Source organism: Somniosus microcephalus, chromosome 16, assembly GCF_052327205.1.
Source record: "Somniosus microcephalus isolate GS21.2 chromosome 16, FLI_Smic_1.0, whole genome shotgun sequence".
In the NCBI taxonomy this organism is placed as follows: domain Eukaryota; kingdom Metazoa; phylum Chordata; class Chondrichthyes; order Squaliformes; family Somniosidae; genus Somniosus; species Somniosus microcephalus.
The window spans coordinates 104,318,507-104,339,625 of record NC_141002.1 but is presented as its reverse complement, the minus strand read 5'-3'; the positions used below and the strand labels follow the sequence as shown (position 1 = coordinate 104,339,625).

General features: G+C 48.2%; 1 protein-coding gene across 1 annotated transcript in view; it reads left to right on the top strand.

The window, feature by feature from the left end:
• The window catches only part of LOC147106459 (EF-hand calcium-binding domain-containing protein 6-like), a 144,463-nt gene that overhangs the window by 102,208 nt on the left and 21,136 nt on the right, over positions 1-21,119 (top strand). Inside the window, exons 11-17 of the mRNA XM_086009660.1 lie at positions 3,020-3,102; positions 8,658-8,771; positions 11,124-11,234; positions 12,506-12,682; positions 13,603-13,756; positions 17,990-18,114; positions 20,779-20,912. Coding sequence (XP_085865786.1) covers positions 3,020-3,102; positions 8,658-8,771; positions 11,124-11,234; positions 12,506-12,682; positions 13,603-13,756; positions 17,990-18,114; positions 20,779-20,912 — 898 coding nt within the window. The remainder of the gene's footprint in view (positions 1-3,019; positions 3,103-8,657; positions 8,772-11,123; positions 11,235-12,505; positions 12,683-13,602; positions 13,757-17,989; positions 18,115-20,778; positions 20,913-21,119) is intronic.

Here is a 21,119-nt window from a genome sequence, read left to right as displayed (position 1 = left end):
ATCCCAAACTAATCCCACTGCCCCGCTCTCTCTCCATAGCCCTGTATTAGACCCAAACTAATCCCACTGCCCCGCTCTCTCCCCATAGCCCTGTATCAATCCCAAACTAATCACACTGCCCCACTCTCTCCCCATAGCCCTGTATCAATCCCAATCTAATCCCACTGCCCCGCACTCTCCCCATAGCCCTGTATCAATCCCAATCTAATCCCACTGCCCCACTCTCTCCCCATAGCCCTGTATCAACCCCAATCTAATCCCACTGCCCCGCTCTCTCCCCATAGCCCTGTATCAATCCCAATCTAATCCCACTGCCCCGCTCTCTCCCCATAGCCCTGTATCAATCCCAATCTAATCCCACTGCCCCGCTCTCTCCCCATGGCCCTGTATCAATCCCAATCTAATCCCACTGCCCCGCTCTCTCCCCATAGCCCTGTATCAACCCCAATGTAATCCCACTGCCCCGCTCACTCCCCATAGCCCTGTATCAATCCCAAACTAATTCCACTGCCCCGCTCACTCCCCATAGCCCTGTATCAATCCCAATCTAATCCCACTGCCCCGCTCTCTCCCCATAGCCCTGTATCAATCCCAAACTAATCCCACTGCCCCGCTCTCTCCCCCTAGCCCTGTATCAATCCCAATCTAATCCCACTGCCCCGCTCTCTCCCCATAGCCCTGTATCAATCCCAATCTAATCCCACTGCCCCGCTCTCTCCCCATAGCCCTGTATCAATCCCAATCTAATCCCACTGCCCCGCTCTCTCCCCATAGCCCTGTATCAATCCCAATCTAATCCCACTGCCCCGCTCTCTCCCCATAGCCCTGTATCAATCCCAATCTAATCCCACTGCCCCGCTCTCTCCCCATAGCCCTGTGTCAATCCCAATCTAATCCCACTGCCCCGCTCTCTCCCCATAGCCCTGTGTCAATCCCAATCTAATCCCACTGCCCCGCTCTCTCCCCATAGCCTTGTATCAATCCCAATCTAATCCCACTGCCCCGCTCTCTCCCCATAGCCCTGTATCAATCCCAAACTAATCCCACTGCCCCGCTCTCTCCCCATAGCCCTGTATCAATCCCAAACTAATCCCACTGCCCCGCTCTCGCCCCATAGCCCTGTATCAATCCCAAACTAATCCCACTGCCCCGCTCTCTCCCCATAGCCCTGTATCAATCCCAAACTAATCCCACTGCCCCGCTCTCTCCCCGTAGACCTGTATCAATCCCAAACTAATCCCACTGCCCTGCTCTCTCCGCGTAGCCCTGTATCAACCCCAATCTAATCCCACTGCCCCGCTCTTTCCCCATAGCCCTGTATCAATCCCAATCCAATCCCACTGCCCCGCTCTCTCCCCATAGCCCTGTATCAATCCCAATCTAATCCCACTGCCACGCTCTCTCCCCATAGCCCTGTATCAATCCCAATCTAATCCCACTGCCCCGCTCTCTCCCCATAACCCTGCATCAATCCCAATCTAATCCCACTGCCCCACTCTCTCCCCATAGCCCTGTATCAATCCCAAACTAATCCCACTGCCCCGCTCTCTCCCCATAGCCCTGTATCAACCCCAATCTAATCCCACTGCCCCGCTCTCTCCCCATAGCCCTGTATCAATCCCAATCTAATCCCACTGCCCCACTCTCTCCCCATAGCCCTGTATCAATCCCAATCTAATCCCACTGCCCCGCTCTCTCCCCATAGCCCTGTATCAATCCCAATCTAATCCCACTGCCCCGCTCTCTCCCCATAGCCCTGTATCAATCCCAATCTAATCCCACTGCCCCGCTCTCTCCCCATAGCCCTGTATCAATCCCAATCTAATCCCACTGCCCCGCTCTCTCCCCATAGCCCTGTATCAATCCCAATCTAATCCCACTGCCCCGCTCTCTCCCCATAGCCCTGTATCAATCCCAATCTAATCCCACTGCCCCGCTCTCTCCCCATAGCCCTGTATCAATCCCAATCTAATCCCACTGCCCTGCTCTCTCCCCATAGCCCTGTATCAATCCCAATCTAATCTCACTGCCCCGCTCTCTCCCCATAGCCCTGTATCAATCCCAATCTAATCCCACTGCCCCGCTCTCTCCCCATAGCCCTGTATCAATCCGATTCTAATCCCACTGCCCCGCTCTCACCCCTTGGCCCTGTAGCAATCCCAAACTAATCCCACTGCCCCGCACTCTCCCAATAGCCCTGTATCAATCCCAAACTAATCCCACTGCCCTGCTCTCTCCCCATAGCCCTGTATCAATCCCAAACTAATCCCACTGCCCCGCTCTCTCCCCATAGCCCTGTATCAATCCCAAACTAATCCCACTGCCCCGCACTCTCCCCATAGCCCTGTATCAATCCCAAACTAATCCCACTGCCCCGCTCTCTCCCCATAGCCCTGTATCAATCCCAAACTAATCCCACTGCCCCGCTCTCTCCCCATAGCACTGTATCAATCCCAAACTAATCCCACTGCCCCGCTCTCTCCCCATAGCCCTGCATCAATCCCAAACTAATCCCACTGCCCCACTCTCTCCCCATAGCCCTGTATCAATCCCAAACTAATCCCACTGCCCCGCTCTCTCCCCATAGCCCTCCATCAATCCCAAACTAATACCACTGCCCCACTCTCTCCCCATAGCCCTGTATCAATCCCAAACTAATCCCACTGCCCCGCTCTCTCCCCATAGCCCTGTATCAATCCCAAACTAATCCCACTGCCCCGCTCTCTCCCCATAGCCCTGCATCAATCCCAAACTAATCCCACTGCCCCGCTCTCTCCCCATAGCCCTGTATCAATCCCAAACTAATCCCACTGCCCCGCTCTCTCCCCATAGCCCTGCATCAATCCCAAACTAATCCCACTGCCCCACTCTCTCCCCATAGCCCTGTATCAATCCCAAACTAATCCCACTGCCCCGCTCTCTCCATAGCTCTCAATCTTCCTCTGCTTCAAATATGTATTCAATTTTTTTTTCAATGGGGATTAATATAAGTTGAATGGTACAAACCTTTACATTTCAGATCAGCAAGACGGCATTTCGCCACGCACTGGTTGATTTAAAAACTCCAATGTTTGTAATGGATTTGGAGCATCTGTTATCCAGGTATGGCAAGAGTTTCACTGTTGCTGCAAGATCACTCTGATAGAAGAGATCATTTTGTGAGTTTACTGCACTGGCTCAGTGGGTAGCACACTTGCCTCTGAGTCAGAGGTTTGTGGGTTCAAGTCCCACTCCAGAGGCTTGAGCTCAAAATCTAGGCTGACACTGCAGTGTAGTACTGAGGGAGCGCTGCACTGTCGGAGGGGCAGTACTGAGGGAGCGCTGCACTGTCGGAGGGGCAGTACTGAGGGAGCGCTGCACTGTCGGAGGGGCAGTACTGAGGGAGTGCTGCACTGTCGGAGGGGCAGTACTGAGGGAGCGCCGCAGTGTTGGAGGGGCAGTACTGAGGGAGCGCTGCACTGTCGGAGATGCCATCTTTCAGATGAGACGTTAAACCGAGGCCCCGTCTGCTCTCTCAGTTGGACGAAAAATATCCCATGGCACTATTATTTCGAAGTAGGGCAGGGGAGTTCTCCTCACTGTCCTGTGCCAATATTTATCTCTCAACCAACGCCATCCGAAACAGATTATCTTGTCATTATCTGTTTGCAAATTAGTTGCCACGTTTCCTACATTACAACAGTGACTACACCTCAACTTTACTTCATTGGCCGTAGAAATGCAATCTTTTTCTTCTTAAACTTGGGCCCAATTCCACTGGTTCTAAATCTGAAATCCAGTATTGGGTTTGGTTTATCTATTTCCTTATCTCTTGCACCAATAGGAACAGGAGGAGGCCATTCCGCCCCTTGTGCATGTTCCGCCATTCAATGAGATCGTGGCTGATCTGTATCTTAACTCCATCTACCCGCCTTGGTTCCGTAACCTTTAATACCCTTACCCAACAAAAATCTATTAATCTCAGTCTTGAAGTTTTCAATTGACTCCCAGCATCCATAGCTTTTTGGGGGAGAGAGTTCCAGATTTCCACCACCCTTTGTGTGAAGAAGTGCTTCCTGACATCACCCCTGAACGGCCTGGCTCTAATTTTAAGGTTCTGCCCCCTTGTTCTGGACTCCCCCCACTGGAGGAAATAGTTTCTCTCTATGGACCCGATCGAATCCTTTAATCATCTTAAACACCTCGATTAGATCACCCCTTAAACTCAGGGGAATACAACCTGTCCTCGTAATTTAACCCTTTTAGCACCGGTATCATTCTGGTGAATCTACGCCAATGCTGCCCAGTATTTGAGGTGTTGGAAATGTCGACAGGATTGCGATCTCAAAGATCCAGGATGAATGCAGAATAAAAATGTGTTATTTGTGGCAACCGGGTTTAGTAGACAACAATAATTTAACAGCTCTGTTAAATTCTAAAGCTAAATGATCCTCCCGCATTGTTCCTGTGTTGTGTAAAAGCAGTGGGAGATGATAGTGCCGATCTGTCTAGGTTGCCCCGGGTGTATTATTCTTACACCTTATGATAAATGTTCTGTGTCTCTTTGCTTCGGAGAATTTCTGCACCTGGAGTTTTTGAGGCAGCTGTTACTGGCGCGAGAGGGAAAGCAGAGAGATTTTGTGCAGACGCAGTGTTTCAGAAGGTTTAAGTGTCACCCAGTGAGATGAACGCGACCTGCTTTGCTGCTTAGTCGCGCTGCAATGAAACATTCCCTCAGCGGGAAAATCTCCGCGGTGGAATTGAAAACCCCCTTCATGCCATTCCATTCACGTTGTCTGAGAGGCGTAACTGGGCTGCCCGGGTCCTAACTCGCACCAAGTCCCATTCACCCCCCACCCTGAGCTCGCTGACCTACATTGGCTCCCAGTCCGGCAACGCCTTGATTCTAAAATTCTCATCCTTGTCTTCAAATCTCTCGATTGATTCGCCCTTCCCAATCTCTCTATCCTCCAGCCCTACAAAACTAGGGCTCATGGGATTGGGGGTAATTTACTAGCATGGATTGAGGATTGGTTAACAGACAGAAAACAGAGAGTAGGAATAAACGGGTCATTTTCGGGTTGGCAGGCTGTAGCTAGTGGGGTACTGCAAGGATCCGTGCTTGGGCCTCGTTATTCACAATCTATGTCAATGATTTGGATGAGGGGACCAACTGTAATATATCCATTTTTGGTGATGATACAAAGCTGGGTGGGAATGTAAGTTGTGAGGAGGATGCAAAGAGGCTTCAAGGGGATATAGACAGGCTAAGTGAGTGGGCAAGAACATGGCAAATGGAATATCATATGGAGAAATGTGAAGTTATCCACTTTGGTAGGAAAATTAGAAAAGCAGAGTATTTTTTAAATGGTGAGAGATTGGGAAATGTTGGTGTTCAGAGGGACCTGGGTGTCCTTGTACACGAATCACTGAAAGTTAACATGCAGGTACAGCAAGCAATTAGGAAAGCAAATGGTATGTTGGCCTTTATTACAAGAGGATTTGAGTATAAGAGTAAAGACGTCTTACTGCAATTATATAGGGCCCTGGTGAGACCACACCTGGAGTATTGTGGACAGTTTTGGTCTCCTTACCTAAGGAAGGATATACTTGCCATAGAGGGAGTGCAACAAAGGTTCACCAGACTGGTTCCTGGGATGGGATGATTGTCCTATGAGGAGAGATTGAGTAGACTGGGCCTATATTCTCCAGAGTTTAGAAGAATGAGAGGTGATCTCATTGAAATATACAACATTCTTACAGGGCTTGACAGGGTAGATGCAGGGAGGATGTTTCCCCTGGCTGGGGAGTCTAGAACCAGGGGTCACAGTCTCAGAGTAAGCAGTCGGCCATTTAGGACTGAGATGAGGAGGAATTTCTTCACTCAGAGGGTTGTGAATCTTTGGAATTTTCTACCCCAGAGGGCTGTGGAGGCTCAGTCGTTGAGCATATTCAAGACAGAGATCGATAGATTTTTGGACTCTAAGGGAATCAAGGGATATGGGGATCGGGCAGGAAAGTGGAGTTGAGGTCGATGATCAGCCATGATCTTATTGAATGGTGGAGCAGGCTCGAGGGGCCAAATGGCCGACTCCTGCTCCTAATTCTTATGTTCTTATCCCTTAATACCCTTACCCAACAAAAATCTATCAATCTCAGATGATTCCCAGTCTCAACAGCTTTTTGGGGGAGAGAGTTCTAGATTTCCACTACCCTTTGTGTGATGAAGTGCTTCCTGACATCAGCCTTGAACACCCTTAAATATTGGTCATACACCAGGAGAACTCCCCTGCTGTTCTTCGAAATAGTGTCATGGGATCTTTTACAGCCACCCGAGGGAGCAGACGGGGCCACGGTTTAACATCTCATCCAAAAGACGGCGCCTCTGACAGTGCGGCACTCCCTCAGTACCACACTGGGAGTATCAGCTTAGATTTTAAGCTCAAGTCTCTGAAGTGGGACTTGTACCCACAACCTTCCGACTCAGAGGTAAGAGAGTGCTGCCCACTGAGCCACGGCTGACACTTCTGATAGCCTGTTAATAATCTACTAATGCACATTCTCAGTGCTCACCTGGGAAGAATGGCCACACAGGTGGGGTGCTGGGAAGCTGATGGCCTCTGTGTATCTGTAATCTCACCAGGAGTCAGTGCCTTCAGGAGAGGAAAACATAGAAACATAGACGATAGGAGCAGGAGTAGGCCATTCGGCCCCTCGAGCCTGCTCCACCATTCAATGAGATCATGGCTGATCATCCAAATTCAGTACCCTGTCCCTGCCTTCTCCCCATATCCCTTGATCCCTTTAGCCTCAAGAAATATATCTAACTCCTTCTTGAATATATTTAATGAATTGGCCTCAACTGCCTTCTGTGGTAGAGAATTCCACAGGTTCACCACTCTCTGGGTGAAGAAATTCCTCCTCATCTCAGTCCTAAATGGCTTACCCCTTATCCTTAGACTGTGACCCCTGGTTCTGGACTCCCCCACCATCGGGAACATCCTTCCTGCATCTAGTCTGTCTGGACTTGTTAGAATTTTATAAGTTTCAATGAGATCCCCTCTCATTCTTCTAAACTCCAGCGAATATAAGCCTAATCGACCCAATCTCTCTTCATACGTCATTCCTGCCATCCCAGGTATCAGTCTGGTGAATCTTTGCTGCACTCCCTCCATGGCAAGAACATCCTTCCTCAGATAAGGCGACCAAAACTGCACACAATACTCAAGGTGTGGTCTCACCAAGGCCCTGTACAACTGCAGCAAGACATCCTTGCTCCTGTACTCGAATTCTCTCGCTACGAAGGCCAACAGACCATTTGCCTTCTTAACCGCCTGCTGCACCTGCATGCTTACCTTCAGCGACTGGTGCACAAGGACATCCAGGTCTCGTTGCACTTCCCCGTTTCCCAATCTATTGCTGTTCAGATAATAATCTGCCTTCCTGTTTTTGCCTATAATCAATCAGGCCATTCCCCAGAGGATGATCTGTCTGAAGGAGATTCATGCTCCACTGTACGTGAATCCATCTATTATACGGAATACAATAGGTACCTGCGATGGACGTATAACACCTCCACACGTCTACAGGACGCAACCATCCAGGGTTTTCAACTCCACTACTCCACTATCTAGGAGTCCATTCCACGAGTAGATCGCTCCTTGTGTGAAGGACTTCCTTTAACACTTTGAACCTGCGATACCCTGTCCTACTGCAATTTATTTCAACTGAGATTCTGGATTTGCCTTTTCCATTACCTTGATAAGATCGCCTCTCAGACGTTTTCCTTTCTAGATTGGAAAGCTTTCCTTGCCGGCCTCACATCTTCCACCCTCTGTAAACTTAATCTCATCCAAAACGCTATTGCCCCGTATCCTAACTCGCACCAAGTCCCGTTCACCCATCACCCTCCCCGCGCTCACTGACCCACATTGGCCCCTGGTCTGGCAATGCCTCGATTTAAGAATTCTCATCCTTGTTTTCCAATCACTCCGTGGCCTCGCCCCTCCTTATCTCTATAACCTCCTCCAGCCCCACAACCCTCCGAGATCTCTGCGCTCCTCCAACTCTGCCCTCTTGCACATCCCTGATTTTAATCGCTCCACCATTGGTGGCCGTGCCTTCAGCTGGCGAGGCCGCAAGCTCTGGAATTCCCTGCCTAAACCTCCCCCTCTCCGCCTCTCTCTCCTCCTTTATGACACTCCTTAAAACCTACCTCTTTAACCAAGCTTTCGGTTATCTGCCCTAATATCTCTTTATGTGGCTCGCTGTCAAATTTTGTTCGATAATCGCTCCTGTGTAGCGCCTCGGGATATTTTACTACGTTAAAGGCGCTACATAAATGCAAGCTGTAGTTGAAAAGCCCAAGTGTTGACTGCTGTTCTGCTTTGGTTTGGTATATTAATCACTGGGTTATTGAGTGTTGGGTCTACTCAGATGCCTAAGTCTGTTTCACACTCATCCTGAGCTAGTTGAACACCATTAAGGGAGTAGAAGGTTGGAGAAAAACACCAGTGCAGACTTGATGGGCCGAATGGCCTATTTCTGTGCTGGAACATGCTGGAATCCTGTATCTGTTTGGGTGGAATGAAGTGACACCAAAGGTACATTTTCTTTTTTCTGTGATTGAATCATCGTGTGAGTGATCATTAACCAGTAACCGTAATTCTATCCTTTAGATTTAATTTAAGAAGAAATGACGGGTTTGTGGATTACGTAACCTTTGTGGGAAAACTGCAAAGTAGATCGAATCTGAGCCTGTTCCACAAGATGATGCAGAAGTTAAATCACAGGTAACTCCGGCGATGGAAATGCACGGATCAGATGGCTGGAGGGGTTCAACACTCTTGCTTCACTTCTTATCATTTTGCCCGTTCAGTTACGCAGTGAGGTATTGGCCCAGAAATTCGGGTCGGGGGCTTCCCGCGGGTGCAAGCCCCCGACCTGCACTTACCTAGCGCGCCGGCCGTTGTGCTGTGGGCCCGCGTGAGATTCCGCTCCGGGGCCTGGTCCAGCTGCCGGCGCGCAGTGCTCGCGTATCCCAGGGGCGCAGTTAGTTCGATGTGTCCCCTGGGATCACGTGGGCCATGGAGAGCCAATCGGAGCAGGGACTGCTCCATTCATAAGTTTGACAGGAAGACCTGTCAAAAGTTATAAATACTACGGCCCCAAAACAGCACTAAATCTTCAAATAAATTTTTTTTAAATCACATTTTTTAAATAAACTATAAAGTACATGAAATAACTATTTTAAACAATAATTAAAATATTTGAAAAAGATAATTTTATTTTCTAATGGGGCTAAAAATAAACTTACCTTGCTTTAAAGTATTTAAAAATAATAAACCTGTGGAAAAAATGTTTTAATTTTAATTATTTCACCACTTACCTTGTAAAAAGCAGGCCTTACGACAGCTTTTTAAATGTGTAAATTCTGCAGACTTACCCTCCCGGGGAAACCTGTAAAAAAAAACGAAGTTCAATGCGCACGCGCAGCCTCTCCCGCGCACGCGTTCGACCTCTGAACCCCTTCTTTCAGGGGAACGGAAGTGCCGGTTTCCTGCGCATGCGCAGTGCATGCAGGAAACCGGCACTTCCATTGGGCCTACGGGTGAGTACCCCATGCGTACTCACCCGTGGAGACCCGAATTTCTGGGCCATTGTCTCTGAAGGAGATATCGGAGATTTAGCACTTAGCTGAATGGAATGGCTGGTTTTCCGATTACATGCTGCCATTGGGGAGTCTCGTTATTCAACTGCACGTTGTGGGGAATCGCATGGAATACTGGGGTAGAAATACGTCTTGGGCTGTGGAATTTGAAATTGGGCGTTGTGTAAGATGTTGAATTGGCCCCAGTGCTCGAGAGCTGATCAGAGCATTGGTGGTGTCGGGCCGGTGGGGGTGGTGGGGGCGGGGGGTGGGGGATGGGGGGCAGCCTGGACAACACTTCCCCTCCCCATCCTCAACACGGGTGGCTGGCGAAATTTACACTGGCATGGGAGGGGTGGAGGCGGGTGAGTGCCAAAGATGTGCCGCAGGTAGCACCTGTGCCCGCTTGCCCCAGGCCAATGAGGTGCCCTCCCATCGGATAGGAAGACTTGGGAAGTTCAAAACATGGTTAAAGGGTGGCGCCAGGCAGAGGGTTTCCATTTTGTGGCGCATTGGCACCAGTTCTGATGGGAGATAGGAGCTATACCGCAAGGATGGGTTATAATCTCCCTCATTTCCTTGGGAATTTCCCCAGTCTCCGCCAAAGTTACACCAGAAAACTGATAGAATCCCTGTGGAATTCCAAAGCCACTCTGCTCCACATAACTTTGTGTCTGGAGTTTCTTTGAAAGAAATATTTTTTTTATTCATTCTCGGGATAAATGTTGCCCAGCCCTAGTCACCCTTGAGAAGGTGGTGGTGAGCCGTCTTCTTGAACCGCTGCAGTCTATGTGGTGAAGGTGCTCCCACAGTGCTGTTAGGGAGGGAGTTCCAGGATTTTGACCCAGCGACGATGTAGGAATGGCCGATATATTTCCAAGTCAGAATGGTGTGTGACTTGGAGGGGAACTTGGAGGTGGTGGTGTTCCTATGCACCTGCTGACCTTGTCCTTCTAGGTGGTGGAGGTCGCGGGTTTGGGAGGTGCTGTCGAAGAAGCCTTGGCGAGTTGCTGCAGTGCGTCCTGTAGACAGCACACACGTTGCATCGGTGGTAGAGGGAGTGGATGATAAAGATGGTGGATAAGCTGCCCATCAAGCTCACTGGTGTCAAACTTCTTGAGTGTTGTTGAACCACACTCATCCAGGCAAGTGGAGAGTATTCCATCACACTCCTGGCTTGTGCCTTGTAGATGGTGGAGAGGTTTTGGGGAGTCAGGAGGTGAGACACGTCACACAATACCCAGCCTCTGACCTGCTTTAGTAGCCATGGCATTTATGTGGCTGGTCCAGTTGAGTGTCTGGTCAATGGTGGTCCATGTCACCTTATGTTGGTACCAGCTACACCTCAGACCTTTCTACACTGATCCTATTTCCCTCCTCTGTCCCCGTGTCCTTTAGCATTTTTCCACTTGAAGTGTTTACCTAACTCCTTCTGAAATGACTAACTCAGCATTAATACCCACCTGTTTCCCTTCATCTCTTATTGGTTTACCAGCGATGGAGGAGGTTTGAGAACTGTTAAGGGCAGTCTGACTGCCTCGGAAGCCGTGGTTTGTTTGTTGAACCAATGTCACCAGCTCTACCTTCAACTGTTGGCAGCGTTCAGGTATTTACATGTTTTTATTTTATAGATTTAAGTCACGCATGGATAGAGGTGGATAGTTACCGAAACTCAACGTGCTCCTGTGTGGAGACATTTAAGGGAGAATTGGATTGCGTTGGAAGTGGGTGATTGAGGGAGGTTTGATTTTGGGATGGATTGGATGGATTGTGGAATTTTTTTTCCAGTTCTGCACCTTTCAAGGTTCCTACGTACTGTGAAGAAAATATTCAATATTAATAGAATGCCCTGGTATTGAATACTTAATGAACCTCACCTCTAGTACCTTTGTTGTATAGACGAGGCTTGTATTCCCGATAGCAAGAGAGTTTAGAAGATGAAGGGATGAGGATTTTCAGATGATTAAAGGATTTGATGGGGGAGATGGAGAGAAACTATTTCCTCTGGTGGGGGGAGTCCAGAACAAGGGAGCATATCCGTAAACTTAGAGCCAGGCCGTTCAGGGGTGATGTCACAGAAACATACATAGAAGATAGGAGCAGGAGTAGGCCATTCGGCCCTTCGAGCCTGCTCCGCCATTCAATGAGATCATGGCTGATCATCCAAATTCAGTACCCTGTCCCTGCTTTCTCCCCATATCCCTTGATCCCTTTAGCCTTAAGAAATATATCCAACTCTTTCTTGAATATATTTAATGAACTGGCCTCCACCGCCCTCTGTGGCAGAGAATTCCACAGGTTCACCACTCTCTGGGTGAAGAAATTCCTCCTCATTTCTGTCCTAAATGGCTTACCCCTTATCCTTAGACTATGACCCCTGGTTCTGGACTCCCCGACCATCGGGAACATCCTTCCTGCATCTAGTCTGTCCAGACCTGACAGAATTTTATAGGTTTCGATGAGATCCCCTCTCAATCTTCTAAACTCCAGTGAGTATAAGCCCAATCAACCCAATCTCTCCTCGTACGTCATTCCTGCTATCCCAGGTATCAGCCTGGTGAATCTTCACTGCACTCCTTCCATGTCAAGAAACATTTCTTCACACAAGTGGTAGTGGAAATCGGGAACTCTCGCCCCCAAAAAGCTTTTGAGGCTGGAGGTCAATTGAAAATTTTAAAACTGAGGTTGATAGATTCTGGCTAGATAAGGATATTAAGGGATACAGAACCAAGGCAGGTAAATGGAGTTAAGATACAGATCAGCCCTGATCTAATTGAATGGTGGAACAGGCTCGAGGGGCTGAATGGCCTCCTCCTATTACCATGTCCCTAAAATCTTTGACATATATTAATTTGGTCTTATTTTCTGTCCCGTTAGAAAAGTCGAAATTTCAGGACAGGACGCTGTTAACCTTCAAGCATTTAAGGAAATCATTGAGAAGAATTTCCAGATCCATCTCTCAGAGAATCAACTCGACAGGATTGTGACGAAAGTCGGTGACCCACAAAACAATTTGGTTTCCTACCCAAAATTCCTCAACCTCTTTCAAGACCGGTGAGTTAAATATCTGAGACAATAGTCTCTGGGTGAAGTACGCTTAGCACCTTCATTCATTTTAGACCCCCAGTTGCTTCCACAACCAGGGATCCGATATTTTGAATTGAATATTGGAAGTTGTACCTACCCTGGCGCGACCACAATGGATACACATCATTGAACCAGGGCTGCAGTTTGAATTTCCTGTCTACAAATTAAATAATGTTCAAATTATTTTCTGGATATTTGTTTTGAAATGACTGTTAAAGTTGTGCTGTGTAGCTTTTGGTGAGTATTAACACATTGGTGTCACAATTTATTATTGCAATTTATTGTTAGCCGTGGCTCAGTGGGGAGCACTCTTGCCTTTGAGTCAGAAGGTTGTGGGTTCAAGTCCCACTCCAGAGACTGGAGCACATAATCTAGGCTGACACTCCCAGTGCAGTGCTGAGGGAGTGCTGCACTGTTGGAGGTGCAGTGCTGAGGGTGTGCTGCACTGTGGGAGGTGCAGTGCTGAGGGTGTGCTGCACTGTTGGAGGTGCAACCTTGTGGAGCAGACGTTAAACCGAAGCCCTGTCTGCTCTGTCAGGTAGATGTAAAAGATCCCACGCCACAATTTCGAAAACAGCAAGGGAGGTGTCCTGGGGCCAATATTTATCCCTCAATCAACACAACAAAAACAGATTATCTGGTCATTATCACATTGCTGTTTGTGGGAGCTTGCTGTGTGCAAATTGACTGCTGCGTTCCCTACATTACAACAGTGACTGCACTTCAAAAAGTACTTCATTGACTGTAAAGCGCTTTGGGACATCCTGAGGTCATGAAAGGCGCTGTAGAAATGGAGGTTCTTTCTTTCTTTCAAAATATAAGAAGCCCAGTTTATTCAGAGCGATAAGAATTCATCCTTTTCCCTTGTTATATTTTTTCTGATGTAGACCCAGCACAGGGGAGCTGAAACAAGAAGTGGGCCAGTGTTCCCTAATCATGAAGAATAAGAACTTCCGTATAGACAGGATACGGTACAGAGAGAGGTTCGGGAGTGACTGGGCGAGGTACAGCTATGCACTCAAACCACGCCCTCTACAAGAGGTAAACTTTATCACCTCAACTTTTAAGTTAAGCCCAGAAGTTGCTGGGAAATTCACGGTGAGTTTAATGGCGCTCGCCATTATTAATGTGTAAATCGCCCAGCGACTTGTGGTGAGGGAGCGATACGCCGCGAGTTGCGAATCGCCACAAGTTGCCGGACGATTTGCGCCGCTCCGCCGTCCGCCTCGCGAAAACGGCAGCTCGCCCTCAACCTCCCCGTGAGGTTCAGGAAATTGCTGCATTTGCGCGTTAATTACCCATTAAACTCGCCGCGGAAAGTTAGGGCTGGTCCTTTTAATGAGGAGATTTAGGTTCCGGCAATGCCAAACAACCTCTCTGGCCCAGAAAGGGAACAATTGAAACTGTGCAGTCTCATTCCTGCAGCTAGTTAATTGTTCTTAGAGATTTTTAAAATTTAAGATTTACATTTTTAAAATTTTTATCTTACTTTTCCTTTCTGCCTCTTCTTTCTCTCTCTCTTAATCCAATCTTTATTTCTCTTTCTGTACCTGATTTGACTCTAATTCACCCGATTTCCTTCTCCATTACTCCTCTGTTTCTCTCTCAATCCTTAAATCTCATTGGTTGAGGAGACAGACTGCTGGTCCCATCATTCACCGAAGGCCCAGGTGCCCTGTTGCCCTCTCCGCCCCATTATCAGCTCGCACTCCCAGCAAATGATGGCGCAAATTATATTCGAGCTGAAGGGCCCGGGAGAAAGTCTAACAATTGGGTGTGTCGCGAGATTCTCTGCTCCAGCAAAGTCTGGGCCTTGGTTTCATCAAATAGGATTACACAGGATATACGGCACAGCAACAGGCCATTCGGCCCAACCAGTCCGTGCCGGCGTTTATGCTCCACTCAAGCCTCCTCCCCTCTTTCCTCATCTAAATCTATCAGCATAACCCTCTATTCCCTTCTCCCTCATGTGCTTGTCTAGCCTCCCCTTAAATGCATCTATACTATTCGCTTCAACCACTCCCTGTGGTAGCGAGTTCCACATTCTCACCACTCTCTGGGTAAAGAAGTTCCTCCTGAATTCCCTATTGGATTTCTTGGTGACTATCTTATATTGATGGCCTCTAGTTTTGCTCTTCCCCACAAGTGGAAACACTCTCTGTATCCACTCTATCAAAACCTTTCATAATTTTAAAGACCTCTATTAGGTCACCCCTCAGCCTTTTTTCAAGAGAAAAGAGACCCAGCCTGTTCATCCTTTCCTGATATGTATACCCTCGCATTTCTGGTATCATCCTTGTAAATCTTCTCTGCACCCTCTCCAGTGCCTCTATATCCTTTCTATAATATGGCGACCAGAACTGCACGCAGTACTCCAAGTGTGGTCTAACCAAGGTTCGATACAGGTTTAGCATAACTTCCCTACTTTTCAATTCTATCCCTCTAGAAATAAACCCTCGTGCTTGGTTTGCTATTTTTATGGCCTTGTTAACTTGTGTCGATACTTTTAGTGATTTGTGTATTTGTATTCCCTTTGCTCCTCTACCCCATTTAGATTCTTTTTTTCCAAGTAATAAGTGACCTCCCTATTCTTCCTACCAAAATGTAATACCTCACATTTGTCTGTGTTGATCTTCATTTGCCAATTATTTGCCCATTCTGCAAGTTTATTAATGTCCTCCTGTAATTTGTTGCAGTCCTCCTCAGTATTGACTATCCCTCCAATTTGGTGTCATCCGCAAATTTAGAAATTGTGTTTTTGATCCAAAGTCTAAATCGTTAATGTAAATTGTGAACAGCAGTGGTCCCAGCACTGATCCTTGTGGAACACCACTACCCACCTTCTGCCACAGTGAATAGCTACCCTTTACTTCCACTCTCTGCTTTTTGTCCTGAAGCCAGCCAGCAATCCAGTCTGCTACTTGTCCCCTGACTCTGCATTCCCTGACCTTGTTCATCAGTCTATTATGTGGTACCTTATTGAAGGCCTTTCTCTGGAATTCCCTGCCTAAACCTCTCCACCTCGCTACCTCTCTTTCCTCCTTTAAGACGCTCCTTAAAACCTACCTCTTTGATCAAGCTTTTGGTCACCTACCCTAATTTCTCCTTATGTGGCTTGGTGTCAAATTTTTTGTCTTTAATACTCCTGTGAAGCGCCTTGGGACGTTTTACTACATTAAAGGTGCTATATAAATACAAGTTGTTGTTGTTGTTTGGAAAATCTAGATAAATTACATCTACTACATTACCCTTGTCTATTCTCTCTGTTATGTCTTCAAAAAATTCAATTAGGTTGTTCAAGCAAGACTTTCCCTTTTGAAATGTCGACTATTCATTATTGTATTTTTGGTTTCTAAGGCCGAAAAATTCGGTTGATTTGGGCCTCCCCTTAGTGCCCTAAATTCAGCAGGAGGTTAGCGGCAGTGCAAACCGTTAGCGCCCCGCGATGCTGCGCCACCGGCAATGACGTCATCGCCATGCACAGCGCCGGCCACGATCTTTGGCAGCGCCCCCTGACTTACCACCGGGCGCTATGTCTGACGGGGTCAGGGGGGCCTACCTGCGGCTGGGGCGGCGCAAGTTAAAGGGGAGGTGCTGGGCGGCCATTTTTATTGCTGGCCGCCTGCCAGCACCTGTCTCCTCTGCCATCCCCATTCTCCTCTGCAGCCCCCCCCCCCCCCCCGCTGTGTGTCGGCTGCGCTCCGTGAGCCCGGCACTTCTCTTGAGTGCCGGGCTCTTTTGTCGGCACTCCAATCCCTGGTGGCCCAGCTGGGCCCCGGGTCGTGCTGCACCAGGCCCCTCCCCTTTAATAAGGGGAGGAGGGCCTGCAGCACCGTGGCGCAACATGCCGCAGCGCATGGCGCTGTGGCACGTAACGCCACAATATTCACTCACAGAGCCCCAAGAGGGAGGCGGGATGCTTCCAGTAGCACCCTGCCTCCCTCTTGGGGCGCTACCGGTGAATTTCGGCCGCGGAGGTGCTAATTTTTTCGGGGCGCTAAAAGTAGCGCCTCTGCGAAGTTAGCGCCCCAAAGGGGGCGCAACCCAATTTTTCCCCCAAATGTTCTTCTATTTTCTCCTTTAATAGGGATTCCATTATTTTTCTGACCACCGATATTAAGCTGACTGGTCTATAGTTCCCTGGACATGTTCTATCCCCCTTTTTAAATATCGGTATTACGTTCGCTATCTGCCAGTCCTCTGGCACTACACCGTTTTCTAATGAATTACTAAATATGTGTAGTAATCCTCTACTATCTCTTCCCTAGATTCTTTTAAAATGCACGGATGCAATCCATCCGGACCAGGGGTTTTATCCTCTTTTAGTTGCATTAGTTTATTTGGTATATCTCCTTGTTTTAGTTTACATGCAGTTAACTCATTACTAATCTCATCTTCCAATGTCATCTCCACCTGTTCTATCTCCCGGGTAAATACTGAAGCAAAGTAATTATTTAATATTTCTGCCTTCTCTCTATCGCTGCCTGTGGTATTATCCTCTCCATCCCTTAGTGGCCCCATTCCCATCCCAACCTTCCTTTTTTTATTGATGTGCCTGTAAAATATTTTACTATTTTGTTTTATGTTCCTTGATAATTTAATTTCATAGTTCCTCTTCGCCTTCCTAATTGTCTTTTTGACTTCTCTCCTAATCTCTTCGTATTCTCCCTTATCATGCTCTCCCCTGCTGTCCATGTACTCACGGGATTAAAACATTCCTCTCTATCCCTCAATAAAATTCAACGATTCAAGAAATGGAATAAAGCTAGATATGATTGTTGGCAATAATAGTGAACAAATGTTATTTTAGCGGTTACGTTACGCCACAGTAAGTGGGTTCGCGCCCGCTTTAAATTACCAGGAAGAAAAAAAGAAAGTCTTGCATTTCTATAGCGCCTTTCACAATCTCAGGACGTCCCAAAGCACTTCACAGCCAGTGAAGTACTTTTGAAGTGTAGTCACTGTTGTAGGAAACGCGGCAGCACACAGCAAGATCCCACAAACAGCAATGTGATAACTGGAGCGACGCATTTGGCGCCCGGTATAGTCCTCACCGGGAACACAAGGCGCTGAGGAGCAGCTGGTCCAGAGGAGGGCGGAAATGTTTGTCAACTTTGTTTCTCGAGGTTTCCTTGCGAGCTCCATCAGGAAAGCTGAGGACGCTCCCTGGCCAAGTCTGTAAATAGGTTGCAGGTATCACCACGCTGAATGTGCGGAGAAATGGAATGTGCTCTCCCTCTACTGACCACGTTTTCCCTGTTCCAACTTTTTCAGCTGCGAGCCTTAGTCTGGGGCCTCCTGCAAAGAAAATTCCGCTCCTTTTGTAAGGTTTTCATAAGCGTCTGCATAAATGATGAGTGCACAGCAGATAAGGAGAAGCTGGATAATGTGCTGCTAAGGTAACATTATTTATTACTGCAATTACTGCTACATAAATACTGTGGCAACAAGAGTGGGTCAGAGGCTAGGTATTCTGCAACGAGTGTCTCACCTCCCGACTCCCCAAAGCCTTTCCACCATCTACAAGGCACAAGTCAGGAGTGTGATGGAATACTCTCCACTTGCCTGGATGAGTGCAGCTCCAACAACACTCAAGAAGCTCGACGCCATCCAGGACAAAGCAGCCCGCTTGATTGGCACCCCATCCACCACCTTAAACATTCACTCCCTCCACCACCGGCGCACCGTGGCTGCAGTGTGTACCATCTACAAGATGCACTGCAGCAACTCGCCAAGGCTTCTTCGACAGCACTTCCCAAACCCGCGACCTCTTCCACCTAGAAGGACAAGGGCAGCATGTGCAATGGGAACACCATCACCTCCAAGTTCCCCTCCAAGTCACACACACCATCCTGACTTGGAAATGTATCAGCTGTTCCTTCATTGTCGCTGGGTCAAATTCCTGGAACTCCCTCCCTAATAGAACTGTGGGAGCACCTTCACCACACGGACTGCAGCGGTTCGAGAAGGCGGCTCACCACCACCTTCTCAAGGGGCAATTAGGGATGGGCAATAAATGCTGGCCTTGCCAGCGATGCCCACATCCCAGGAACAAATAAAAAAAGAACAATGCAAGGGCTCAATGGTTCACCAGCAGATATTGTAGGCAATTGGAAATCGAAGACGTGTTTGGGATTTGTCTTCAAGGTGGTCTCACAGCTTTGATTGGGTCAGGAGATTTTTGTATCCTTATCTCATTCTCCTCCACACCAATTGGAAGGTTTCATTGTGTAGAGAGGCCTGAAGAGCATTTGCAATCTGTTAGTTCGAACTAGGCCATAACCTACATTGACTGCTTTCGAATGAGAACATCACATGAGACCAGCATCCATATGTATACCAGAGACCCAAGCTTTGCCTGTCCTACACCACCTCAGGCTCCATCATTACCGCTGTGTTGTCTTTCAGACACCACATCACAGAGGAACCTCTAGTTAAACATAGGCAAGACCAAAGGTCTCCCCTTCACTTTGCATCTCACCCCCAATTCCACCCCCCCCCCCCCCATACCTGGTCGCTTGCTTTCATTGAACCCAATGGTGTAGAACCTCAGTTCCCTTCTGGATCTTGAGCTGAGCTTCAATCCTCAGGTTTAGTCCATCACCAAGACCCAGCTCTACTTCCATCTCACCTCCGTCACTCCTGAAACCCTCATCCATGCCCTCAGCACCATTGGGCTCCACATTTCCCACACCCCTCCTAGCTCACCTCCCATGCTCCAGCCCACATGAACTCCACATCGTCCAACTCCAATGCCTACATCCTAAATTCTATTTGCCCATCAGCCCAGAACTCGCTGACTTCCACTGGCTCCGCATCACCCAGTACATTGAACTCATCATCCTTGTCCTCCCTTTATGGCTTCACCTCATGCTCCCTCTGCAATTTCCTCTGGTCATACGTCCAAGCTCACATCCTTGACTCTTCTGAGTCGCCAGTTCTATGTCTTCTCTCCCACTGATCCACCAACAGCAGAGCCCTCCTGCTCTCTGGAACTTCCTCCTTAAATACTTCTGCCTCGCTGCTACTCTCCCCACCTTCAAAGGCCTCCTCAAGACCCATCCTTTTAACTATTCCATCAGTCACCTCCTCTAAGCTCTGACACTCCCCCCTTTTCTAAATGTCTTGGGAACTTTCTTTTTAATTATTCATTGTCAGGATGTGAGTGTTGCTGGCAAGGCCGGTATTTATTGTCCTGAGGACATGGTGCTGGACCTTCTTATGTGTGTTTGATGCAACTGAATGGCTTGTACGGCCACTTCACGACGCAGTTAAGTGTCAACCACACTGGAGTCATATATTGGGCCAGACCGGGTACATAGGAACATGGGAATTGCCAGATGAAAAAATATCCAGGTCCCTCTAGTTCGCCTTCTAACCAGCCTGGGAGCCGCACGATCCAACGATAGTGGAGTTGTTGACTAATCACAGCGATCAATCTCTATCAATGAGTCTACAACAGATCCAAACATGAGGTGAGGAAAACCCCCAGTGGGGGAGAGCTTTAGGAACCAGAGGTCCAAAGTCACCTGTTCCTCCCGAGCTCGCTACACTCCCCACACGGCATGTCTCCAATTACTCAGGTACTGGACCCCAAAATAGTAAGGACGGCAGGTTTCCTTCCCTAAAGGACATCAGTGAACCAGTTGGGCTTTTTACAACAATCACGGTCACTTTTACTGACACTAGCTTTTGATTTCCAGATTTATTGAGCTTTTTAAGCTGAATTCAGATTCTGAAAACCACCATGGTGGGATTTAAACTCAGGGTTTTCTGGATTAATTAGTCCAGGAACAGAACCACTGCACTACCATACAACAACAACTTGCATTTATACAGCGCCCTTAACGGAATAAAACATCCCAAGGCGCTTCACAGGAGCGATTATCAAACGGAAGTTGACACCGAGGCATGTGAGATGTCAGGACAGGTTTTAAGGAACATTTTAAAGGAGGAGAGGTCGAGAGGTCCAGGGAGGGAGTTCCAGACCATAATTACAGTGTCTTACATTGCGTCCTATGTAAGTGTAAGTTATTATGTTTGTGCTGTTGATTTCTCTTTAGAATGAATTTAATCCTGCTCCCGATGGAACTTGAAAAGCTGTGGTACAGTTTGCCAATCAGCTACCCAGTGGAGGCGATTTCACTCAGGAAACTCCTACGACATTTTAGCAGACTGAAAAAGATTAAGGACTCAGGTAGGTGCAACATTTTGTGTCATTCTCATGATTTGGAATAAGAACATAAGAATTAGGAGCAGGAGTCGGCCACACGACCCCTCGAGCCTGCCCCGCCACACGGCCCCTCGAGCCTGCCCCGCCACATGGCCCCTCGAGCCTGCCCCGCCACACGGCCCCTCGAGCCTGCCCCGCCACACGACCCCTCGAGCCTGCCCCGCCACACGG